This window comes from Schistocerca piceifrons, chromosome 3 (genome assembly GCF_021461385.2).
Source record: "Schistocerca piceifrons isolate TAMUIC-IGC-003096 chromosome 3, iqSchPice1.1, whole genome shotgun sequence".
In the NCBI taxonomy this organism is placed as follows: domain Eukaryota; kingdom Metazoa; phylum Arthropoda; class Insecta; order Orthoptera; family Acrididae; genus Schistocerca; species Schistocerca piceifrons.
The window spans coordinates 346,456,807-346,484,691 of record NC_060140.1 but is presented as its reverse complement, the minus strand read 5'-3'; the positions used below and the strand labels follow the sequence as shown (position 1 = coordinate 346,484,691).

The following is a 27,885-nucleotide window of genomic DNA, read 5'->3' as shown; positions in this document are numbered from 1 at the left end:
AACTCTGTGGATGATCATACGTTTTCTACTTGTTTTACAAAGTTTGTTTTATTAATTTTGCTGAATATTAATCATAAATATGTTGTCAAGTTAAAAATGCTATTTGTTATTTAAGAAAGAAAATAAGTGTGGAATGTTAACATTTTGTAAGTAGACATGCTGGCCTAGTCAGGGAAAAGCTATTGTCAAAGAGTATAATAAATTGTAAATGCATTATCGTTGGGAATGTGAGTGCACCAAGAAAGTAGCAGTTCGGAGTCACGAGGAGACTGTTGCTGTGGTTGGTTGTGTGAATTCGCCGGTATGACTATGCTAAAGTGCAGAGAGAAAAAGTCTGTGTCCAAAGTGTGGAGCAGTGAAAACTGAAATGGATGTTTAATGTGGGCAAGCTATGTGTATGGCATTTATTGGGCACTGTACAAATGCAGCAAGAGTAATTCACATAACACAAAGAGTGCTATGGCCATTGTTATTGGCTATGGTATGGCAAGAAGATCAACCTGTGCCCTATTTTACCGCTAAATGAAGCTGCTTGATAAACCAATGGCATCATAAAATGAAGCAAGATCTTGACTTTTTAAAACTAGAAGTGTAATAGGCTGACCAGTGTAGTTGGAATTTTATTGCTTAAATAACATTGGTTTCATGCATATTGTCACGTAAATAATTTTCCTAAGTTATCCAAGTAGTATCCATCCTATCCCTTTGTGCAAATTGAGATAATCAGAAAATGAACTGAAAATTTTTTCAGTTTTTGGACAATTATGTAATAACAAAATCTTTGGCTGTAGTATGAATGTTGTCAGAAACAGAATGATGCAAAAGCCAGTATTAATTATTTGAAAACTTTACATATTTTGGACACTGAATTTCACTGTCAAAGCACAGTTTCTAACTTATAGCTTGTGGCATAATTTATAACTTTTTTTACAAAGAAATATCAGAGGAACTGCTAGGTAAATGACAGTCCATACCAATGAGTAAATTCAAACAATCTTTCTACTTGCTACAATTATGACAGTCAGTATTACAGTGAGTAATGCGTAACAAAAAGTTTTTGTCCGCAGCCAGTAAACAACCCCACTTTAATTGATCTTTGAAAATTAATATAAGATGATGTATGTGTTTGCTATTTGATTATTATCTGACTACTGTGACATGTGCAGTGTGAAGTACTTGAAAGTGAGCATTAGATACTGTTTCTATGTCATGATGCCAGTAACTATTCTTACTTAAGATTGCTTATGAGTACGAAGTTCGATTTCAATTTAATTATATTCTTTCTGGTGAGTAACTGGCGACCATTGGTTATTTTCCTTAATGACATACTTTGAAAACCTTTTTTCCAAATTTTCCACCAACTACTGTTAATTAAAAATTGGTTTACGTAATAAAAATTTATAAAGTTAGCTGAACTTTGTTTCTAATCATCATTGCTAAAGTACTGAGCTGTGGCAATTCGGTTATAACGTCATCTTCTCCTCTCAGTTTTGCATTATCCTTCCATGTAGATGCATTTTCCCCACAGATTAGAGACGTTAAGTACACGGTCATATAGAAAAGCCTAATTAGCTGGATAGGTGATAGATTGCGGGGATAGCACACTGAAATACCAGAGGATCATGACGTACCACATTGGCTCCTCAATCCGCCTTTCATTCCCCACAATTCCAATGAGCCCAGGCACCCAGCAGAAAGACACATCCTTTCCCAGTCGTCTTAGTTGTAGGAGGGTATCCTGGATATTCAGAGTTACTGTTGGAGAGAGTAAAGGGCACTCAGAGAATCTGAGCAGATGAGAAATCTAAAACTAGGAGAATGTCTCATCTGCTCCAGTGCTCGTTAGATCACATATAATTCTGCACCGAAGATGACAAATTCTGCAGGCAGTCTGGCCTAGAGGACATGATCTGTGAAAACAACAGAGCCCCCTGCTTAGACACTTAGACCCATCTGTAAAAACAGCCACACGATCGTGGTGCTCAGATAAAATATCAGAGAATATCTCATTAAAAACAGAAGCAGAAATGCTATGTCTTCTGTACCACACCAAATCTAAAATCACTCTGGGCCTCTCCAGTAACCTGGGCAACAGGAGGTTAAAACACTGGATTTGGGCTCATACTGGCTCCACACTGACTCCAACACATGCTGCACGCAGATCCCAAATGGCATCATGACTCTTGGATGATTGGAGAAAACGAGCGACAGTATGGTGTGCAGGTGAAGTTGGAGCTGCAGGGAACTTAGATGGCTGACACATCACGAGGAGCTGGCGCTAGATGGTAAGTGGCAGTTCCCCCACCTCGGTGCAGATGCTAGGCATGGGACTGGTCTGATAAGCACCCGTGGCCATCCGAATCCCCTCATGATGAACAGCGTTAATGATACGCAAGTAAGAGGGCCTCGCTGATCCCTACACTGTGCAACCATAGTCCAGATGTGAATGCACAAAAGCCTTATAAAACTGAAGGAGGCGCATCCTGTCCACTCCCCAACACCTGTGGCAAAGGCACTTGATGATGATCAGTGCCTTGATGATCGGTGCCTTCAGTGCTCTGGCTTTCACAGGTCACGCAGGTGTGTTAACCACGACAATTGGGAGTCAAAAATGAGGCCCAGAAACAACACTGTGCCTATAAAATGTAGGACGGTGTCCCCCATATTCAAGGCAGGCAAATTAAAAAGACGATGAGAACGATTAAAATGAACACACACACACACACACACACACACACACACACACACTTATCTGCAGAAAACCGAAAACCCATCTTTGCAGCCCACTCCTCTAACCCCCACACTGTAAGTTGCAACTGATGGCCCACTGTTGCAACACTGGAGGATGAACAGAAAACAGCAAAATCGTCTACAAATAATCAGCACAGTACAGGGCTCCTTACCATAGATACGATACTGTTGATGGCTATGGCAAAGAGGGTAACGCTGTCCTCAGGGACACTATTCTCCTGCTCAAATCGTATAGACAGTGTTTCACCAACTCAGGTCCTAAAAAACCGCTGAGACAGGAAAGACTGTATGAAGATGGAGAGGTGTCCAAGAAAGCCCCATTGATGCAGTTGAGTGAGAATACAGTGTCTCCAAGTAGTATCGGAAGCCTTACTGATATCGAACAATATGCCGCTACCGTGATGCTTACAGAGTAAAGCTTGCTGAATAGCTACCTCTAGGAGGGTCAGATTGTCGACAGTAGACGGAAATCTTTGGAATCCACACTGTGAGCAGCTAAGGAGTTGCCTGGTCTCTAACAAACAGACCACACAATGGTTAACCATTCGCTCCTACACAGTGATATTCCAATAACTACTGGGACATGTGCAGTCCTTTCCTGGTTTGAGGAGAACGATCAGAATTGCCTCCCTCCATGAGTTGGGAAAGTTGTCTGTCTGCCATATCAGGTTAAAACATTCAAGGAGGATTTCCTTTGATCCTGCTGGCAAATGTCGAAGCATGCAGTACCAGATTTGGTCATGACCAGGTGCTGTGTCATGAATCTCAGTCAGTGCTGATTCGAGCTCCCTCATGAGGCATTATGCTTTTCTTGTACCTTCTGGATGCTCGCTGCGAAACTGTTGTTGGTCTTTCCTGGTGCAGCTGCCTGGATTGCTTTGTCCTTACTCTTTTTTTCCCTCAACATGTACACATGCAAGTACAGGTGCTTGTGGTGGGTACAGACACACTAGGCATCGTCTGTGTCGAAATGTCCACCTTGGGAATAGGTTTCAGAACCATGGAAGAATATAAGGTGGCAAAGACAGGGGGGTTTCTTCACTTTATATTCTTTTTGGCTTTGGCGTAGGGGATCCACTTGGTCACTTTCATCTCCTGTATTTTGCATTCTTCAGCAAAAACAGGGCAGTCTCGGCTCCAGAATGGACGGTTCCCAGAGCAGTTGATGCAAATTGCAGGAGACGGGCAGTCAGTCCCAGTGTCATGAGCAGCTTTTCCACAGTTCCTACTTCACCTCCACAACTCACGGCTGTATGGCCAAAATACTGGCATTTATAGCACCGCATAGGGTTTGGAACATAAGGCCGAACATTAAGTCGAAGGAACCCCACCATAAGATGTTCAGGTACTGTCTCAGAATTAAATGTGACAATGCAAGTGGCAATCTTTTCAGTTGCTCCATTATTCCTGCGCATTTGCTGCTCCAAACTGACTATTCCTTGGGATGCCCATTCTCGCTTCAGTTCTGCTATGTCCATGTCCATGATACTTTGGCATGTGACAGCACCCTTACTGCAGTTGAGAGAGGTATGCATCTCAACAATATCATCATAGTCACCCAGTTTCATGTGATTTCTTAAGATGGTCTGCCTGCTTTGGCCTGTTAGTTTTGACCAACAATGAGCCATTACGCAATAGTTTTATAGATTTCAATGTTCCAGCAAGGCCTTCCAAAACCTTACAGATATAAAAGGGTGACCCTTTTCCAAGTGTCCCCTCCTTCCTCTTTAGCACCAGAAAAACATTGTTATTCATGGCTCCATTAGCCCTGTTACTGCAGTCCAAAGTATTCTAATTGTCAGGAGGACTAGCCTCTCTCATTCTTTTGGATGAATGGGTGTGAATACTCCCAGGCGGTACACCCTTCCTGCCAGGAGGGTCCCACGAGCAGCTAGGAAAACAAGGGTCCACTCAGACAGAGCCCAGTGTGCCTGAGTAAGCCTTATACAACTGAGGTGCAGCAGGTTTCCCAGAGGTTGCCCACTAACGACTGTTCCACCTCAAGAGCCATGCATCCCATCAGCTGTCCTCGGGATACGGGCTGTCAAGCCAAGATCCCTGTTCCCTGAGACACACAACGTTCCACCGCTGCGCCACAAGTTGGTTGCTGAAGCATGCCCAGAGCTTACAGTGACGGGGGACTGGTGGCACTTACCAGATCCCAGCTCAGGTACCGCAGGGTCACCAACCCTGTACCCAGCAAATCAATGCTTATTAGCCCCTGAGTGCAATGGGAACTCATCCTTGCTCCAGATGTGGTTAAAGATGGCAAGAATATGATGCTGACAATCCGCTGGTTGGTTGTGGATGCAGTTCAGCCTAGTGGGGCTGTATAAAGGCAGTAGGCTAGAACAATGATGTATTCCCACACACGGAATGGAGTATTATATGACTCCAGGTGGTGTGTGGTAAAAGATAATTGCTAATGCTCCATCCATTGTTTTAGAACACAAAAGGCAGGTTGATAATTCTCAGATGTTGAGGCTTAAGCATAATGAAGAGCAAAATATTTGGTGATGGCATCTCGGTAGAGAGTGCCGTTCATGGTAATACCAAGTACACCTGCAGGTGTCTGGTATCCATAGAGACATCTGATCTTAGCCCAAACCTGCAAAAGAGAGGAACGTTGTCCAGTAGTTGAAATGTACTATTCCCAGAATTCTCAGAATTGTTTTACAAGGTGGGAGACACCGGAACAGAACCATTTAAAGACAATGTGGTGCTCCATCGATGAATGCCCGTATGGTCCTGGAGAGCCCACCTACGATCTCTAATGGCGATTTTTGATGACCACCAAGGTACTGTCATCCATCTGGGTGGGCCCGACGTACAGGGGATTACTAAATCAGCTGCTGAAAGAATGGCTGTAATTGTATTCGATACTGCGTCATTGATAGCTCCCTGTGGTGGGGAGCCAAGGACAACAGCAGAGGTGAAAGCACTAGAGGTGAAAGCACTCCAGTCAGCACTGTTAAAAGAGCCCATCTGGGCAGGCATCCAGAGGATTGAAGCTGAGGGAGGGACAGGAAGATCAGGAAATGGTCATTACCATAGAGGTAATTATGAACTCTACAGTGGATGGATGAGAGAAGACAAAGGAAGCAAATGGAAAGATCAATGGCCAAGAAAGTTCTGTGCACCACACTGAAGAACCTCCAAAGATATAAGAGGCACAAGTTCGCTATTTAGAATGTCTAGAACATATGTGCAAACTGCTCAATATCCTGTTGTAGGTAGCACGATTCTTATATCCCCAGTATCCACGAAGAGCCAAGACTGCGATGTGGAAACCAAGTCCCCTGAAGGACAACACAGTAGGTAGGGGAAGCAGATAAAAGATGTCACAGCTTAGCCAGGTGGTGAAACAAACTGCTACAATTCCACTAGAGAATAATGTTACTGACGTACTGGGAGAACAAGGAGTCAAATTATGCCCTATGGTCACCTGCTGCTGTTTAATGAGGGGTTATGGCATCAATACCCATAGGTTCTGGGTTCTATTATGTGCCACAAACTGGGGCCTCAGAGGCAACCAGAATCTCCACCCCAGCTACAGGAGTGGAACAGGCAGAATCTGGTGGTGTGGGGGCCACTGGAATGTCCTCCTCCTTGGAGGACTTTTTCTTCTCTTTCCTCTTCATGGAGGACTTTGATGATTGCGAGGGCTTCTCTGACTCAGTTTCAGGTGAAGATGATGATTGTGAAGCCCTGCAACCAGCAACCTGTGGCTCCTTCAGCCACTAGTTGGTGCCTGGTTCTACACCGGCAGAAACCTTTGGAAGGAAGTGCCCTGAGAGACCCCTTCCTTGCAAGAGAAGCCAGAGGAAGGTGATTCGTCTCTGACTAGGAAGCAGGGAGCCATCAATCTCAAAGGAGATGTTGGGGAGGCAGCAAGAGGGCAGCCCCCATCCATCATGGGGACAGGCACAGTTGAGTGGCCCTGAGGGGCCACGGCAGTAGGGGTACCAGGCAGAAGTAAGGTCACCAAAGGGGGTAGCATTTGACGTTGTACATTCTGGGTGCAACTGCTCTTAGTTCTCGGCATTCCAGCCTGAGATGCTGGAATTGGCACTCAAGTGTGCATGCCGTGTACTTGCTTGTTTGTACAAATGGCATGTCTTTCTCTTTTGCTGATGAAGGTTGTGGCCAAGAGCTTTATGTAAGTGTCTTAATTGTGACCATCTGCAACTTGATGTGTCTTCTTTACTGTAGGTAGCATTCAATCTGTCTTTTCCTACAGTGTTGATATTCATACTTCTTTTTGGCCTCTTGATAAGTTAATTTGTCCAGAGTCTTGTATTCATGTAGAATCATCTCACTATGGAAATCAGTGCTATCTGGTGAACGGGGAGAATGGCACTTCCCATAGTTGACAAAAATTTGGGGAGCATTTGCTTGCAGTACTTTTCCACAATCTCTACAGATGCAACATGAAGACGTGTCCGAATTTCAAACACTTGAAGCACCGAATTGGGGGCAGGGGGTTGGGTGTGTAACACCCCATCGCTCCAAGTTGGGAACTCACCCTCACATCATATCAGTGTGATGTCAGTAAGCCACAGACAGATGATGTAGCATTTGACTGTGAATTCGATCAGGTTACAGTGTTGTGCTGTGGTGTTCCCATTCACTGGATTGGAGTGTTATATGATTTGAGAGATGCAGTGGAGGACAGGATTTTATTCTCCACCCTCCTTTCAAGTAGACAAAAGACGAGTGAGTAGTTACCATCTGTAGATGCTCAAGCGAAGTGTTCTGCAATAACTTTATAGTCAGTGGGTAGGTTGTCATCTAAGAGGATAGAGGAATATTGGTTGCTAGCTACCAACCACAGATACAATGCAACTTGGGACATACAGTTGAGTAGGGCTATTTTCTTCCAGAGGTGGCGAATCAAAGCCTCCACGCAGGAACGGAGGGGGGGGGGGGGGGGTTGCGGGTATCCTGCCCCCTTACAAACAGATGTTTTTAGTCACTCACAAGGACCTGACATTGACGGAAATGTTGGTGTTTTCACTCTCATGATAGACAGCTCTAATTACTGTGTTTGCGAAGTAAGTTGTCATTTGAAATGGATGTAGAGGTTCACATATTTTCTTTTCTTCAAAATATATAAGATGGTCATAAGTTTTGCTCTGCTGTATATTTCTTTCTTTTTTTAAAATTCAAAGACTAATAGCAAAGCTGCACTCTGCAGTTGACACACATTGGCAGTCAGTCAAAGTGTTTCAATCCAGCAGCCATCTGCAGTCTCCACAGATGGGACATTTCTGCAGCATGACGACCCCCACTAAAAAAAAAAAAAAAAAAAAAAAAATTACAGCACTGGATTTTATGACTTAACATCACAATGGTACATCACTGCTTTTATTATGTCCCCTTTGAAAGCCAAAATTACTCTCTGTTGCAATGTGAAGTCACAATTGAAAATTACACCCTGTTTCATGTTGAGGAAATTGTGAAGAGTGATGATAATGGGATTGTCACCAAGCTTCTCACACAGAAGCAATGCTTGTTACTCGGTAAAGAGTCGCCATTTCGCTCACAACAGAGCTGAAGCCACCTTTTGTTAATTTATGTTACTTAGCTGATTTGTTCATAAAAAAACAATGGAGTAAATGTCACAAAGGTCTCGTCATCAGTTAATGTACACACCTGATACTGAGGAGACTATTTCTCACCATTTATTTTGAATTTACTTTCCTCATGATTTGGCAGGGGAGGGGAGAGTCAGATCATACTATACTGAAATGATCTATTTCCTCTGCTGAGACTGCTGGGATCTTGCTACCGCCAGTGTGAGAAAATTTCATCATCTTCATTATAGATCACCTGCCATCCAATCACAGCAATGGCTGCCTGGTATCATAAGCGTTGTGTGGAGTCCTCATGCTTCGTACTTGAAAAATGCACAATTCTTGGCATATAGATCAGTCAACAAAGTGACAACATAAAAATGCTTTGCAATAACCAAAATGAGCACAACCATAAAATACACCGTGTATTATTCAGTCTAGATTTCCACGCACTTGGTACAATTTCACAGTAACAAAGAAGCATATTTTGTGAGTGAAAAACTAAAAATTATTGACTGTGGGAAGAATTGTGACAAAAACTAAATCTAGCATGTCAGTGTGGTGTACCTGAAGGAGCAATCACAATGGATGAAAAAAGAGAATCAACTTAGAAGTTTTCTAAACACAGTTGAATGTGATGTGGTATTGGAAAAAAGGAGGAAACTAAGACAAGACAGTGAAGTTGAGAAATGTTTTCATAGGTAGGTTAATTTCACTCTGATTTACATGGCAACAAGGATTTACTTCAGACATACAGTTTTCAATGTGGAAATTTGCAAAGGAATTAAGCAAACAAGCATAGAAGGAAAAGCAAGGTCTTCTTGATGGCAAAATCTGCTTCACAGTTTCCTGCTTTCTGGACAAAATAGTGGTAGATGAAAATTTAAAGATCGTCAAGCGTATAATTGTAATGAAAGAGGATAGTACTAACATTGCATTAACAATATGTGAATTCCTGGATGGGGCAATATGTAAAGTAAGGGAAAGGCAACCACTTACCTGTAGTAGACTGATGGTAGGGCACAGAAACATGTAACAGGAAACATTCACACAAGCTTTCAAGGTCTTTCACTTTTTCTAGCAAAAGTAAACAAATTCATATACACAACCACACAGATGCACACTCCCGCAACCACACGGAGTGGTTGTGTGGGTTTATTTTTACTGGGAAAAGAGCAGGTGCTCGAAAGCTAGTGTGAATGCTATTTTCTGTTACGTGTTTCTGTGCTGCATCAGTGTGCTATAGGTAACATTGCAGCTTTCTGAAGTTTCCATGTGTAGATTTTCATTCCACAGTTCACTCTTGATATATATTTATTAAGCTATGGAGTAGGGGAAAACTGTGTATCTTGACAGCCATGGTATTGAAATCTTCTACCATAACTCCTTAAATATTTCTTACATTTAGTCATAAAGCAACCTGAATCTTAACCCGGATGAAATGTGATAAACATAAAACCCTAACACTAAATTGTGACCATTATCTAAACTATGAGTACGACCTAATAAAGCATGATATAAGACATGCTCAGAGCCTAATATTAGGGTCACTTGTCTGTTAAGCTATCTAACATAGGTAAGTTCAAGCCATCATATCAAACTAAAGGTTGGTTTGAACACTGCAGTGCTTTACTAGGCATTGTCCTGCTGTTGCCTCCCTCCAACACTTGAACTGACTGCACCAGCCAGTTATAAGAGGACCTCAGTTTAATGTGAACTCTGGATCACAGTGCAACTCAGCCCTTTTCTTTTCTTTCCCTTTTTTTTTTACATTAACTTACTTTGCCAAAGGTGAAAGAAGTGATAAGTGACAAATAAAAATCCTACGACTGACCAGGGATTGACCCAGAACACTTGGACTACTGAGATAAAAAATCACATATAGACAATTATACTGTATTGATAAAATGCAGAGTCTGGACTGAATTTATAGGATAATTATTTTGTAGGCAGTTAATTTATGCCTATGGGGCTTGACCAATTAAGTGATAATAGGCACCAGGCTCATGAGAACATGCCATTTAAAATATGCTTCTCTGTATAGAAAATCCTAAGAGAAAGTGCAGGGCTATTACAAATGATTGAAGCGATTTCATAAATTCACTGTACCTCCATTCATTGACATATGGTCACGACACACTACAGATACGTAGAAAAACTCATAAAGTTTTGTTCGGCTGAAGCCGCACTTCAGGTTTCTGCCGCCAGAGCGCTCGAGAGCGCAGTGAGACAAAATGGCAACAGGAGCCGAGAAAGCGTATGTCGTGCTTGAAATGCACTCACACCAGTCACTCATAACAGTGCAACGACACTTCAGGACGAAGTTCAACAAAGATCCACCAACTGCTAACTCCATTCGGCAATGGTATGCGCAGTTTAAAGCTTCTGGATGCCTCTGTAAGGGGAAATCAACGGGTCTGCCTGCAGTGAGCGAAGAAACGGTTGAACGTGTGCAGGCAAGTTTCACGCGTAGCCCGCCGAAGTCGACGAATAAAGCAAGCAGGGAGCTAAACGTACCACGGCCGACAGTTTGGAAAATCTTACGGAAAAGGCTAAAGCAGAAGCCTTACAGTTTACAATTGCTACAAGCCCTGACACCCAATGACAAAGTCAAACGCTTTGAATTTTCGGCGCGGTTGCAACAGCTCATGGAAGAGGATGCGTTCAGTGCGAAACTTGTTTTCAGTGATGAAGCAACATTTTTCTTAATGGTGAACAGACACAATGGGCGAATCTGGGCGGTAGAGAATCCTCACGCATTCGTGCAGAAAATTCGCAATTCACCAAAAGTTAACGTGTTTTGTGCAATCTCACGGTTTAAAGTTTACGGCCCCTTTTTCTTCTGTGAAAAAAACGTTACAGGACACTTGTATCTGGACATGCTGGAAAATTGACTCATGCCACAACTGGAGACCGACAGCGCCGACTTCATCTTTCAACAGGATGGTGTTCCACCGCATTTCCATCATGATGTTCGGCATTTCTTAAACAGGAGATTGGAAAACCGATGGATCGGTCGTGGTGGAGATCATGATCAGCAATTCATGTCATGGCCTCCACGCTCTCCCGACTTAACCCCATGCGATTTCTTTCTGTGGGGTTATGTGAAAGATTCAGTGTTTAAACCTCCTCTACCAAGAAACGTGCCAGAACTGCGAGCTCGCATCAACGATGCTTTCGAACTCATGCTGCGCCGAGTATGGGAGGAACTTGATTATCGGCTTGATGTCTGCCGAATCACTAAAGGGGCACATATCGAACATTTGTGAATGCCTAAAAAAACTTTTTGAGTTTTTGTGTGTGTGTGTGCAAAGCATTGTGACAATATATCTCAAATAATAAAGTTATTGTAGAGCTGTGAAATCGCTTCAATCATTTGTAATAACCCTGTATTATGAAACTGACATGGAAATATGGCATATCAGGCAATGAAGTATTGATGTTGGCAAGTTCATGTATTAACAATATGAAATGAGCATAAACAAATTTTTGCAACGAGTATGTATCTGAGAAAGAACAAATATCGACCAATTGCTCAGAGAGCAAACTCCTTTTAGGACATATTGCCTAAACAATGGATATATGTGTTATACAGGATTATAACTTCTAGTCTACAGTGGGACAAGGCTAATAAAGAGGCAGAGGATTACCACCTCTTGGAATGGGTCGGTGGTGCAGAGGCAAGCAGCGACAAGTTCTGGGATGGCAGGTGCAAGGCATCACTTACACCTCATGCTCCCAGCTAGGTATGATGAATGTCAGACCAGTGGGATGGAAGCTCTATGACGCAATTCACAACAGAGTGTGGACAAGGTGCAGGGGCCGACTTTGACAATGCTACACTTCAAAATAGTAGTGGCAAGTATGGCATCTTGACTCTTCAAACATTCAACAGACCAGGATGATGTTTAAAGATATTCATATGTCCTGGCTCTTCTTTATCCCATAGTTTGTTCACATTAGTTCATGTAATTTCCAGTCTCCAGCCAGTGGGGTTTGGGGCTACCAACTCTCAGCTTCCACTAGGACTTCTTGATTCTAACTTTGCTTATCCATCAATTGAATTCCCCCAAAAACACATTGACATAATAAAAATCTACAAGGGGCATTTGAAAAGTCAGTGCAAAGTCCGAGAGATGGCACCACCACCAAGTATCAAGGTCTTGTCTAGTTAGTAGCATCTTTGGAAAGACCCCACACCAAGTTTCAGCCATACTGGTCAATTTCTTTGTGTTTGGCATTCGTGCGAATCAAGGAAGTCGAGTCATTGTCAAAAATGGATGAAAAATAATTTCGTGTGGTGATTAAATAGTACTTTATGAAAGGCAAAAAGCCTCAGGAGACTAAAGAGAAGCTTGATAAACATTAAAGTGACTCTGAACCTTCGATTAGAACAGTTTATAAGTGGTTTCAAAATTTTTGGAGTGGCCATATGGGCACAAGTGATGCTGAACATTCTGGACGCCCTGTGGAGGTTACAACTTCAGAAATCATTGATAAAATCCATGATATGGTGATGGATGACAGAAGAGTTGAGGTGTGTGAGACTGGTAGTGCTGTGGGCATCTCGAATGAATGGGTAAACGATAATTTGCATAAACATTTGGACATGATAAAGCTATCCACAAGATAGGTTCCGCGATTGCTCACCCTCGACCAAAAATTGTGTGAGGTGTTGCAAGGATGGTTTGCAGCTGTTCAGGAAGAATCCGCAGGACATTAAGCGTCATTTCGTCACTGTGGATGAAACATGGATACACTACTATACTCCTGACACCAAACAACAATCTAACAATGGGTTAATAAGGGAGAATCTGCACCAAAAATGCGAAGATCATTCATCGGCCAGAAAGGTTATGGTGACTGTCTTTTGGGATTCACAAGGGATAATCCTCATCAACTACCTGGGAAAGGGTAAAACTATTACACGTGCATATTATTTATTGTTATTGGACAGTTTGAAAACCGAGCTGCAAGAAAAATGCCAGCAATTGAACTGCTAAAAAGTCCTTTCCCATCACAAACAATGCACCAGCACACACCTCAGTTATTGGAAATAGGATTCCAACTTGTCTCAACCCCCCCCCTATTCTCCAGACTTGGCTCCCACGGACTACTATTTGTTCCCCAATTTGAAGAAATGGCTGGCGGGACAAAGATTTTATTCAAACAAGGAGGTGACTGTAGCAACTAATAGCTATTTTACAGACTTGGACAATTCCTATTATTCGGAAGGGATCAACAAATTAGAACAGCGTTGGACGAAGTGTATAAGTCTAAAAGGAGACTATGTCGAAAAATAAAAAAGGTTTACCCCAAACACGCAAGTAGTTTTTATTTTTGCACGGACTTTTCAAATGCCCCTAATATATTTAGCTGCCACATACTTAATGCAATATTAAGGTGTTTATGTGGAAAAGCATATGAGATATGCCAACAAGCAGCTAATAGACCATTTCCACGAAGACCACTTTTGTCATAGCAAGATGCCTTCGTTTCACAAGAGTGCATGTGCAGAACTTAGGGAACTCAACAATCCAACATTAAAAGAAACAAACATGGATAAAATGGTGAAAATGTTAAAATGCACATTAAGAGGATGAAAAAAAATACTAAAATGTGCTATGCAGGAGATTAAAACAAAAGCAAAATGACAGAGGAACTAAAAGAAAGGCACAGGAAAATGTGACTGGCTGACTGCTTACAAAAAACACAGGGTGAGCCAGTCACACTGAAGTTTCCTCTTGCTGGAGCAAGAAGCCATGCACCATAGAAATGTGTCCTATGCGAAGATGAGTAAGGAGGGCCTTGTCCCATTGACATGGCTGGAAGGAGGTAGACCAATGTTGTGTTGTGGGCTTTCCTTGACGGGGTTTATTGTCTGTCATGCTCAACAGCAAGGCTGTAGGATGCAGGAGGATGACATACTGAAATAGCTGAGGATCACAATATATCTCCTTGGCTGCTACATCCAACCTTTCATTCCTGCAATACCCATGTGCCCTGGTACGCAGCAGGAAGAAACCTCCTTCCCCAGTCATTTTAGATGGAGGAACGCATCCTGGATACTCTGGACTACTTTATCTGCTGGGTAAAGACATTTCAAGAGAGTGAAGGGCACTCAGTGAATCGGAACAAATATCTAACTTAGCACAGGAAAAACGTCTCATTGCTCCAGTGCCCATAAGATTGCATATAATCTTGTGTCAAAGACAATAAAGTCTTGAGATCGTTGGACCTTGAGGACACAAACTGGAAAAACAACAGAGTAATCAACTGAGGCCTGTTTGGACCCATCCGTAAAGAAAACTACATAGTCGTGGTGTTCAAATAAAATTTCAGAAAATATCACATGAAAAACAGAAGCAGGAGTGCAATCTCTCCCGCACTGCACCAAATCTGAAATTACTCTGGGCCTCTGCAGTAACCAGCATGGCAGATGGTTAAAACCCTGGATTTGGGGTAGGACTTGCTCTGCACCGAGTGACACCAGCACACATTGCATGTGGATCTCAAACGGTGTTGTTTCTCATAGACAGACAGAGAAATGGTGTTCAGAGGTGGATGAGCAACAGTATGGTATGCAGGTGAAGTCAGAGATGTGAGGTTGGTTGGCCGATCTGGGGAAGGGGACCAAACAGTGAGGTTATTGGTCCCATTGGATTAGGGAAGGATGGGGAAGGAAGTCGGCCGTGCCCTTTCAAAGGAACCATCCCAGCATTTACCTGAAGTGATTTAGGGAAATCACGGAAACCCTAAATCAGGATGGACGGATGTGGGTTTGAACCGTCATCATCCTGAATGGGAGCCCAGTGTGCTAACCACTGCACCACCTCACTCACTGAGATGCGAGGAACTTACATGCCTGACCGACCATGAGGAGCTGTCACCACATGATGAGTGGCAGTTCCCAGGTTCAGCACAGAGACTGAGTATGGGAATCATCCTATTAGCACCTGTAGCAAGCCAAATCCCCACATGATGGACAGTGGCAATGATCTTCAAATAAGAAGGCTTTGCCGATCCATACAGTGTGCACCCGTAGTCCAGCCTTGTATGCATGAAAGCCCTATATAACTGGAGATACGCACCCTGTCCGCTCCCCAAGACCTGTGGCCAAGGCACTTCATTATGTTCAATGCGTTAACATTCTGGCTTTAAGGTGCAGCAACCATGACAACATGGAGTCAAAAACGAGGCCCAGAAGCCTCACTGAGTCTCTGAAATGTAGGATGGTGTCCCTCATATGCAAATAAGGAAAATTAAAAACACAATGAGAACAATTAAAATGAACACACACACACAAGCACAAGCACACGCACACACACACACCTACAGAAAACTGAAAACCTGTCTTTGAAGCTCACTCCTCTAACCTCCACAGTGTAAGTTGCAACTGATGGCTTACTGTTGAAACACTGGAGGAGAAACAGAAAACAGCAAAATCGTCCACAAATAAGGTACACTGTAAAGGAATTCTTACCACAGATGTGATACTGTTTATGGCTATGGCAAAGAGGGCAACACTTAAAACACTGCCCTGATGGACACCATTCTCCTGCTCAAAACAATCATACAGCATGTCACCAACTTGGGTTCCAAAAAACTGCTGAGACAGGGAAGACCTTATGAAGATGGTGAGGTGGCCATGAAAGCCTCATTGATGCAATTGTGTGAGAATACTGTGTCTCCAAATAGTATTGTACGCCTTACTGATTGACCCCTTCACAAAATCTTTAACTTTGCACTTAATTTATTAAGTACTGTAAAAGTCATATAAATAAAATGTTATATCTGAAAACCTTATCTTGTCATGTTACTACATGACAAGTTCCATGTTCATAATACCTTTAGTTTCTGAAGGACAGAAAGTCAGACTTCAATATTTTTCCAAGCACGCCAGTTTTTTTAAGGTGATTTTTGCCTAAAAATTTATGGCTGAATATCACTTATGAAATTCTGTTAATTATTATTCTTAAGAGAGCACATAAAGTTGTACAAGATGGCCAAATTTCATTTCTTTCAAAAAATGGCCGAGATATAACTGCCCAAAGCCCCAAAAATCCACACGCACTGTGCACAAAGTTGTATATGATGTCAAATAAATGTCTTTATCTCGGCCAGTATTGCTTCACTGAATTTTAAACTTCATCAAGGTACACTGGGCCCATGTGCAAATGTTTGCATACAATTCCAGCAAAATCAGTGATGGTCAAGCAGGAAAATTTTCCAAAATTAGGCGATGTGACATGTAATGACCCTCATCCATATCAACAAGCAAAGGCACATGTAAAACAACAAAGCAGCCCAAAGAATGGGCAACATACTTTAAAAAAATAAAACAAGACTAAAAACGGCCTACAAAACAAAAATTATATACAGAGAAAACTAAGGGCAGCCAGTACAAAGACGCACACAAACAAACAAAACATCTGGTATTTACCAACTGATCTGTCAGGACGGCAAATAAATTTAAATTAGAGAGGCAGAAATTTCAATATTTGGTACACAGAAGAGCACTAAAAGGCAACAACTGTCATTCTACATTCACTGAACACATTATGGACATGAAACACACACCAACAGACATAGACACTGACAAACATTCTTAAGTGCAACAGCAGCCCCCGCCCCCCCCCCACCTGCCCTCCACACCCCCAAGAAAACTAATAACTGAAGTAAACTACCGAATACAGAAAGCCATAGTCAAAGTAAAAGAAATCCACACAAAAGTTCCATACGGAATTAATTAATATCAGGCCTAACCAGAACATTACCAGTTCCAAAATTTGATACATGCCGAACTGTGACAGGAAAATAACTGTAGTGGAAAATATAAACCATAGCATGTGGTTACAAGGTGTGTGTGTGTGTGTGTGTGTGTGTGTGTGTGTGTGTGTGTGTGTGTGTGTGTATGTGAAAAAAGTTAGTTTGTCTTATAATTTGTGAATATTTTCTTAAGAACTCAAATTTATACAGAGTGAGTCAAAAATAACTTTACAACTTTGGAAAAATATAAAAAATTATTGAGATAACTTACAGAATCAGTAGATGTGTCATTTTTGTAGCAAACAACCTCAAGTTTGATTCACATAGTGCATCAGTTCCCCATTACACCACCAGGAGTGCCAGCACAGTGAACAGTTAAAATGGCTATTTTCACTGGTGCGGAGTGTGCTTGCTGTGTGTTTTGGTTTCATGAAACGAACTCTGTAAAAACTGTTTGGCATATATTTTGCCCCAGATACGCTAAACAACCTCCAAGCAGGCCTACAATTTACTTTTGCACAGGAACTTTGATGAGACGGGTCATTCACTGTGACATGATAAATTACTGGGATGACCCCATGTTGACGATTATGTCGAACAGGTTATGGAGAGCTTTGCCTGCAATCTACAAAAACTGGTACAACATGCGCCTCACAAGACTGGCATTCCACAAAAGACTGGTTGGCGAGTACTGTGTAGATGTTTACACTTGAAACCATTCAGAATCACAATGGCATAGCACATAAGTGATGGGAAAATCAGTGGGGAAATTTTGCATCGCATAGAGGATGATGAGACCTTCCTGAACACAATCTTCAGCGATGAGTCAACATTTTATATCAGTGACATGGTAAACACCCATAACCGCAGAAACTAAGTGAAAAATCTATGTGCAACCCTCGAACATGTTCATCACAGCCCCAAAGTTAATGCGTTTTGTGCACTTAGCAAATTGAAAGTGTACGGCCCTTTCTTCTTCGTGGAGAAAACTGTCACAGGTATTGTGTATCTGGGAATGTCTGAAAACTTTTTAATTCCCAAATCGATGCAGATGACCAAGATTAGCTGTTTTATTACCAGCAAGATGATGCAACACCTCATTTCCTTATAGAAGTTCGAGGTTTCCTCAATAATCACTTCCCAAGTCAGTGGGTTGGCCACCTCACTCCCCGGACTCGAGACCACTGAATTTCTTTTTCTGGGGTTTCATTGAAGACTGTGTGTATATTCCTCCCCTGCCAAACAATTTAGCTGACCTGAAAAATCTAGTCTACGCTGTCATTGCACAAGCTACACCCAATTTGCTGCAATGAGTTTTGGAAGAAACTCATTACTGGCTGGATGTTTGCCACATCACAAATGGTAGTCACACTGAACCAAAGTAACACTTGACACTTATGTGAAATTTGAGGTTGTTTGCTAAAAAGGACATCTACAGGTTCTGTAAGTTATCTAAAAAACATCCTATGTCATTCCAAAGTTCTACAGTCATTTTTGACTCACCCTTTATAAGTACAGGTAGTAAGGAACATAAAAACACACTGATGATGCTGTAACTTCAGCAAAACATGTCTGAATGAAAGAAGAAAAAAATGAGTTTTGCTAAAGGTGGATCCCAACATAAACAAATTTATTTGGTGGGTGGTTACATTTACGAGGGTGAGTCAAATGAAAACCTTAAATATTTGTTTAAATATTATTTATTGTGCAGAAGTGGTACAAAGCTGCATCACTTTTCAACATAATCTCCCTCATGCTCAATGCAAGTCCTCCAGCACTTACAAAGTGCATAAATTCCTTTAGGAAAAAATTCTTTTGGTAGTTCGCGCAACCACTCATGCACCACTTGGCATACCTCTTCATCAGAACGGAACTTCTTTCCTCCCATTGCGTCTTTGAGTGGTCCAAACATATGGAAATCACTTGGTGATGAGGAAGCCATTCCTTGCTCACTCTCTTCGTTTCCAGTTGGTGGAAGTGAACCAAGGTTTCGTCCCCAGTAACGATTCTTACAAGGAAGCCCTCACCTTCTCATTCAAAGCGCTGAAGAAGTTCTTCACAAGCATCAACACGTCGTTCTCTAATTTCAGGAGTCAGCTGTCGTGGCACCCATCTTGCAGACACTTTGTGAAATTGGAGCACATCATGCACAGTGTGGTGTGCTGGCTCATGACTAATCTGTAAACAAGCTGCAGTGTCATTCAGTGTCACTTGGAGGTTTTCCTTCACTATGGCTTCAACTGCTGCAACGTTCTATGGAGTCACAACTTCTTGTGCCTGACCTGGACAAGGAGCATCTTCCACTGAAGTCACACCATTTGCCAATTTCCTACTCTACTCGTAGACTTGCTGCTGTGACAAACATGCATCACCGTACTGAACCTTCATTCGTCGATGAATTTCAATAGGTTTCACACCTTCACTACGCAAAAACCAAATAACAGAACACTGTTCTTCCCTGGTGCAAGTCGCAAGTGGGGCGGCCATCTCTATACTGATACTGCGATGGTAGGCGTGCATCTGCACTATGCTGCCACCTACAGGCCATTCTGCACGCTCTTTGTAGCAAGCTTACCAACTTACAGGATAACGGCGCGAAATTTCAATTTGTTATTACAAAGTTAAGGTTTTTATTTGACTCACCCTCGTACATCTTAAATTATTCACTGTCCGGAAAGCCAAATATAACATCACAAATGAAGTATTGACAGAACTAAACAAAAACAAATTCATATTGGTAAATTCCATGAGATCACTAAAGCTTCCAATTACATAAACCAATTATTATTCAAAAACAAAAAGGTTAAACTGTTAAAGATAACAGAATGCAGAGGGGTGCACTGGGGAAAAAAATAAAAACTGCAGCACAGGAATACAAAGAATGAACATAAAATATGGTGTCCCACAAGGTTCAGTGCAGGTAACTTCAGTTCTTAGCCTAATTAATGAGCTTCCAAAGACTTCAAACAACAATTCAAAAACCAGTTTTTGCTAAGGACAAGCATATTAACACAGGGTCTAAAGACAGTTATACCAAACACATATGAGAAGATAATGTATAGGCCTACAATGGGTTTCCAGCAGAGAATAGATGTATGTCCTGAACAGGTAAAGACTCACATTATGCAATTACAACTAGACACTATGGCTATAATTTCTTAGTGCCCAGCAGGAGACTAATTTGCACTATTAAAAAACAAGATCCAAAAATAATTTTCATGTACTATTTGATGCCTTTTCTTATATAGCTAGTTCTCCCAAAGCTATTAGTAGTCCTGACAGAATGTTGTCTACTCCCAGGGTCTTGTTTTGAATTGGTCTATCAGTGCTCTATCAAATTATTCTTCCAGTATCTTATCTCTCTTCTAAACTTCATCTATGTCCTCTTGCACTTCTATAATAATGTCTGCAAGTTGATCCCCTTGCATAAACCCTCTACATACTACTTCTACCTTTAAGCTTTCCCTTCTTAGGTTAGGACTGGTTTTCCACCTGATCTCTTGATATTCATATAGCTGCTTCTCTTCTCTCCAAAGGTCTCTTCAGTTTTCCTGTAGGTGATATCTATCTCTCCGCTGGTGATATGCACTTCCAAATCGTTAGATTTGTCCTTTGGCTATTCCTGTTAGCCATTTTGCACCCCTAGTCAATCTCATCTTTTAGAGATTTGTACTCCCTTTTACCTGCTTCATTTTTATATTTTCTTCTTTCATCAACTAATTTCAATATCTCCTGTGTTATTCAAGGATTTGTATTAGGTCTTGTCTTTTTGCACATTTGCTCCTCAGCTGCCTTCTCTATTTCATTTCTCAAAGCTGCTCATTCGTCTTCTACTGTTCTCTCCAACCATTGCCTAATGCTCTCTCTGAAACTCTCAACAACCTCTTGTTCTTTCAACTTTTCCAGATCCCATCTCCTTAATTTCCTTCCTTTTTGAAATTTTTCGGTTTCAATCTACAGTTTCATAATCAATAAATAGTGGTCAGAGTCCACATTTGCCGTTGGAAACATCTTACAATTTAAAATTTGGTTGTCAAATTTCTATATACAATCAATCTGTATACTTCTGATGTCTCCAAGTCTCTTCCATGTATGCACTCTTCTTTCAAGATTCTTAAACCAAGTGTTAGCGATGATTAAATTACGCTCGGTGCAAAATTCTACCAGGCAGCTTCCTCTTTTGTGCCTTTCCCACAGTCCGTAATCAACTATTTCTTTTTTTTGTCTCCTCTTCCTTTTCCTACTATTGAACTCCAGTCTCCCATCACCATTAAATTCTCATCTTCCTTAACTATCTGAATAATTTCTTTTATCTCATCATACATTTCTTCAACTTCTCCAACATGTGTAGAGATAATTGGCATATAAACCTGCAATACTGTGGTGGGTGTGGGCTTTGTTCTATCTTGGCTACACTAAGTTCATATTAGCTTAACCACATTCCAATTTTCTTATTCATTATTAAACCCACTCCTGCATTACCCTTATTTCATTTTGTTATTATAACCCTGTATTCATCAGAAGTCCTGTTCCTCCTTCCACCCAACTTCAATCATTCCCACTACATCTAACTTCAACCTATCCACTTCCCTTTATAAACTTTCAAACCTACCTGCCCGAGTAAGGGATCTAAGATACCCGGCTCTGATCTGTAGAACCTCAGTTCCATTTCTCCTGATGACGGCATCATCCTGAGTACTGCCCACCAGGAGATCCGAATGGGGGCTATTTTACCTCTGGAATGTCATTTAAACATACAGTACAGTGCAGCTGTAGTTTCCCCTTGCTATCAGTTGTTTGCAGTACCAGCACAGCGAGACCATATTGGTTGAAATTACAAGACAATATAAGTCAAACATCCAGACGTTGTCCCTGTAACTAATGAAAAGGCTGTTGCCCCTCCTCAGGAACCATGTTTGTCTGGTCTCTCAACAGATGCGGCTGCACCTTACGTTGTGTACGGCTATCTGAAGTGTAGAGGTACGCAACCCACCCCTCCCAAGGCAAGGTCCACAGTTCATGGGAGGGGATGAAGTCCACATGAAGTTAAAAATATACCTGTCACCAATTTTCCTACAAATTATCTCATTCTTGTTTGACCCATGAAATCATTAAAATCCCGGGCATTGAAGCCTAATATGCATAAAATATGCTCCATAACCTGAATTATACAAAATTTGATTTGTTGACTTCGTCCAACCACAGCCAAACTCTCTCGTTCAAATTTACCTTAGATCAACAGCTAACCAAGTCAAAGCCAATGTCAGTCACCAGCAGATTCAGGTGATGGAGAATTTCTGTCATGTACATGGCAAGTAGCAGCATTCACTGTAAGGCTACATAACTTATTTATTTATTTATATTTTCTTTGCATGGAGCCTTCGTAATGATGGCTTTTGCAAACGTCAGACTTAATACTATGGTTATATTTACACTTATAAAATACACTATATTCTGTAGCTGTTGCTTATTATGTCTATTTTTTATATTTATCACATCACAACTGATATGCTAATGCCTCATGTTACAATCACTATCTTAAAATTCGTTGAAAGAATGTAAACATTTTTCTATTAGAAAAGATTTTAATTTTGTTTTAAAAACATTTCCCATGTACGTTCTTAGAGAGTTTGGTAGCTTGTTATACCAAATCAAACCACTGATATATGGACTTCTATCTGTCGTTTTTAACATTGTTCTGTTACAGAAATAGTTACACTTTGTTCTAGTGTTGTGGTCATGTACATCACTGCCCTTGATGGCCTCTGTTGGTTGACTTATAAAAAATACAACTATTTTGAAGATGAACAGAGAATATATTGTAAGATATTTGTGCTGCACAAACACTTTACAACATGAATCTCTATGTCCCATCCCATGTATATGTCTTATTGCTCTTTTCTGTAGTAGTGTTCTTTTTAAATGTACAGCAGCTGCACAGCCCCACAGTTCAATTCCGTAATTGAGAAAGGCATAAAGTGTTCCATAATACACTAATTTCAGTGCTTGGCTAGGAACTATCTTTGCGAGCTGGCTGAGGAGATATATGGCAGTACTGACTTTCCTGCATATGAAATTAATATGGTATGTCCACCGCAAATTTTCATCAACATACACACCCAGGAATTTACAGTTACCATTTTCTGTTGCAGAGATATTACACACACTATTCATATTGTTGTGGTGAGAACTGGCTATTTTAAATGTCAGTAGTTGAGATTTGGTGACATTCACCTTGAGTCCCTGATCATTGAAATATTTTGTTACTTCTGTTGCACCACTAGTAGCAAGAGATTCTAGCTCATTAGATTCACTCCCATAGTCATCTGCATAGCTTACAATATGGGAATTAATGGGTTGTGGAATGTCGTTAATATAAATAAGGAAGAGAAAGGGTCCAAGGATTGAGCCCTGTGGTACACATTGTAATACAGGTTCACTGGGAGTTCATGATTTTATTATCTAGTTTGTATGACAATTTAGTGCTTTGCTTACGATTCAGCAGGTATGTAGTTAGAAGATTCATGGCTTGATCCCCAATACTATAAGATTTTAGCTTTTTAAGAAGTACCCTATGGTTTACCGTATCAAATGCTCTTGTCAAGTCCAAAAATATACCTGAAGTCTGCATCTTCTGGTCCAACAGACAGTAAACTTCATGGATGAACTGTGTAACTGCTGTGGTTGTACTTAGCACTTTTCTGAAGCCATGCTGCGAATCTACAAGCAGTTTATGTTTTGTGAAAAAGGCACTTAGCTGAGAAAGGATAATGCTTTTGGATATCTTACTAAAAGTGGGAATTAATGATATCGGTCTATAGTTGGAGACATTTTCCTTACTTCCCTTTTTATACACTGGTTTCACTACACTCGTTTTTAGAACTGTTGGATACATGTTTTCTCTAATGCTGCAATTCATCAGGCGAGTAAGTGGTTTAGAGATTTCTTTTAAGCATGCTTTAGTAATAGCACTGGATACACCATCCCATCCAGATGAAAATTTTTTCTTTAGCATGTATATTGCCCTGCAAACCACCTCCTCATTCACTTCCACAAATTCAAATTCGGTACACTGGGTGAGATGGCATCAGGTCTCTACCTGTGAATCTATAATATGGGTTGATTTCTCACCAGAAATGTAGTAGTTATTAAAAATATTACATATAGTATCTGGGTCTTTTATAATGTTAGCATCATGTCTTATGCTGAGTGGTTCCATGTTCATCTCGTTGGGACCTTTTCAGTATTTGTCAATTAGTTTCCAAGATGCTTTGCTTATGTTGTCAGACTGTTCTATTGTTTTGCTGTTAATGTGCTTCCTTAGATTAACAATTTCAGTTTTAAAAGTTTGCTTAGCCCTATTGTATTTTTCCTTGAAAACCTGCATAGTAGTAGCTTTATAAAGCTGGTTTAGATCATGTACTTGCTGCCTGAGCATAATCAGATTTGTTGGGAGTTTTAGTCTAGGATTACTTCCATTTTGACAGTGTTTAACTATCTTATGGATTTCTCTGACTGGACAACAATGATGCAGTAATGTTGAGTAGAATTCATTCCATTTCTCATCCGACCCTTTTAACTGGTACACAGAATCCCATTTCTCATTCGCTAGTTTGTCTTTAAGAGCATTAATACTTGAGGTATTCAGCGTTCGTTTATGTAGCACAATTTTTGTTATTTTAGGCACAACTGAACTGTTGTATTCTACCACCTGACAGAAGTGGTCAGAATAAAGAAAATTGCAGTTACTGTAATTTACCTTATCTATAACATCTTTGTTGATTATAACATAATATATTCTAGTGAAACATGTGTCCGTCACTCTGGCGTCAGAGTTCACTATATTTACAAAATTGTATGAGATCAGTACATCACTGAGTTTCAAGTTTACTAAACTATTTGAGTTTGCATCTGTATTAAAGTCACCTAATATAGTAAGGTCATTAGAACTGGCCTGACCAATAACATTACAAAGTTTATCCATAAACAGCATTACATCAGCATTTGGTGGCCTATATATTCCAATCACTTTATGCTTTGGTAACTTAAGATCATTACTGTGGAGCAAAATACCTGTCATTTCAATTGATCCTTCTTTGGTGTGGTGTTCAAGAAAGGAATTTTTTTAGCTTCTATATCCTTATTAACATAAACTGCCACACCACAACCTTTATGGTTTTGCCTACAATAATTAATTGCTAGTATGTAACCTACTAATATATATTATATTATTTCACTGCATTTTAGCCCATGTTCTGTTATTACTAGTACATGTGACAAGTGTTCCTCTATGAATACTTGTAGAACGTCTAGTTTGTTTCTGAGATATTGCACTACTAGTAGTATACTGCACACAACCCTCTACTTTCAGATGTATCTATTTTCGTTGAAAAATATCAGTATTTATGTAACGATTAAGCTGCCAGGAGACAAACAGCACTTATTTGTCCATATCTGAAGAAGCAGCAACTTTTTTCACAGTACCACTTTCCCTGCTAATTTATTTGGTTACGTTTCTGTCAATCACAAACAATACTAAGTAATTGTGTGATACTTTACTTTAATATGGGTTTCAGATTAAGCGTCAAGAGTTGCCTCTCTAAAATATTGAGAAGTTCAAGTGGCATACAAGAATTCAATATGACAGAAATTTGGTACTGGCGATGCATAGGAAGTTGTGTGTGGCACACAGTGAAATGGAGGAATGGGTTTGAGAGAGTGGACGTGATGAAACAAAGAGACAGAAAGGAGAGTACACTGTGGATGTAGATCATTGGAATACTGAATGGTTGGAGTTAGACTGATGCGATGCAGTGCAGGGTATGACAGTGCTATCTTACTGTATACATTCTCTTTCTCTGTAATCCTATGGGGCAAATGCAGCTAAAATCAATAACTGCACAAAAACACATACTGCAGAGTCGTCTTCCAAGATAATTGAAATATTAGGCCTTCACACTTTGCTCACTACCTTTACTATTGAACCGGTAATGTCGTAAGTAATAAAAATCAATTTACGATGATGTGAGATTTATAAAGTATAAAAATAAGTTCTGTTTAAACTACATACCTCATTCTAGAATTCATAATGGAATTCTGTGTTCCAGTGTAAACATTTCTAGATTCAAAAAACAATACATAACCCATACCAATGACCCAGCAAACCAATTACCTTCCTAGATTTAAGACTTTAAGCCACTGTTAACAGCATAGAGTGTATTAACTTGCACCAGTTCAAAAAAGGCCTTGAAATTCATCAGTCTATTCACGGCAATATTAAACATAAAAGCAACTGTGATTATGTCTGGAGACTACTTAGCATACTGAAAGATTTTCTATTAATTATATTGTTATCCCATACAGCATGTTAACGTTCCGCATGGCAGACTATTAATAATTGTTGATGTGGCTTGTAGAAAGTTTGTATGACAAATAGCTCCCACTGCTAAGTTGAAGATATGGCTTGAGAAGCAACACAGAGTTGGTAGTAAGACTACAGAAGGAGAGTATTGGGTTCAAAGCTGACCCTGTAAGTGCAGGGAAACTGTACAAGACAAGAATGAATTTACACCTTGACTCATGATTTCCATCGTTGTGAAATCTATAATTACCAATGTAAAATTTATGGCAACAACAGCCACACAAATTTGTTGGGAAATTAACAATAGTGACTTGTAAATACAACCATGCTCTCTTTTAGTCCTAGAAAAATAGTTCTTTAACAGAAACAACCTAATGCAATTTTTTGTTCTCACCAGACCACGTTACAAATGTACACGACTTATGAATGCTGTCTTTCTTGTGGAAAATAAGTGATTTCTCCTCCGTAATTTTCTTTATCCATCGAGAAAAAAGAAGCAAACATGTTGCAAGAGGCACTCCTGCATCAACTTGTTCTTGTTTAATTCCAGTAAAAGTTCGGCAGAAACGTGAAAGTTTAGGATTCTCGGTAGGCATAACATACTGCTGAAATTCATCTTCAATTGCTCCACTCTTAGTATTGAGCAAGACTGCTGGAAATTCAATAACTTCAGGCTGATATTTAAACTTGTCGTCATTGTCCCAACATGTTGATTCAAAATCAATGACTATTACATAATCAAACATTTGATCTGGTTTCTGCAGTGCAGCTTTACTTGCTGAGGAACCAATAGGAACCCTCTCCAAGCACCCATGCTTCCTAAAAAAAATTACGGGAAAAAACATTAGTAGGCCTACGGCAACAAGCAACTGACACACTTCACTTCCCAAACTTCACACACCTACTTCAACATAAATGCAAAACTGATTAGAAAAGATAATTTTAAACAACTTTTGTTCCCTTGTACTCTGTGAAATGCTGCGAATTTCATTCCTTAATGTTCTACATAATTAAAAACGAGTACCCTGATGAACCATACTCACCGAGCAATTTGCTTAATTAACTCGTGATTCATATTCTGCAATACGTGGCGTACTTTGCTGATGACGACGGCAATCTCGAATCATTATACACATTTAGTAATCGGCGTTATCTACATTCATCGTAAAAGTCACTTTACACTTACTTTCAAAACCTAGTGCGGCATAAAAATATCGATACTACTGTAGTCGAAATGTGTCTCACTGGAGGTCGATTCTAGTGACCTCGAGCTCATTACGTCAGTAGTATTGAACTCACTGGTCGATTCACACTAGAAGTCATACAAGACCGCATTTCGACAGGGTCCACACATTGGGGTCAACGTTGGCGCTAACAGTGTTCATTCGATTTACGCATTAATAAAATAGCATTAGAACCAACGTTGGT

At 40.5% G+C, this 27,885-nt stretch overlaps 1 protein-coding gene across 1 annotated transcript in view; it reads right to left on the bottom strand.

Moving 5' to 3' along the window:
- LOC124790147 (ERI1 exoribonuclease 2-like) overlaps positions 1-27,673 on the bottom strand; it is a 45,918-nt gene extending 18,245 nt beyond the window's left edge. The window contains exons 1-2 of the mRNA XM_047257739.1: positions 27,501-27,673; positions 26,852-27,276 (exon numbers count right to left, since the gene is read on the bottom strand). Of these exons, the coding sequence (XP_047113695.1) occupies positions 26,852-27,276; positions 27,501-27,532 (457 nt within the window). The 5' untranslated portion in view covers positions 27,533-27,673. The remainder of the gene's footprint in view (positions 1-26,851; positions 27,277-27,500) is intronic.
- Positions 27,674-27,885: the final 212 nt, after the last annotated feature.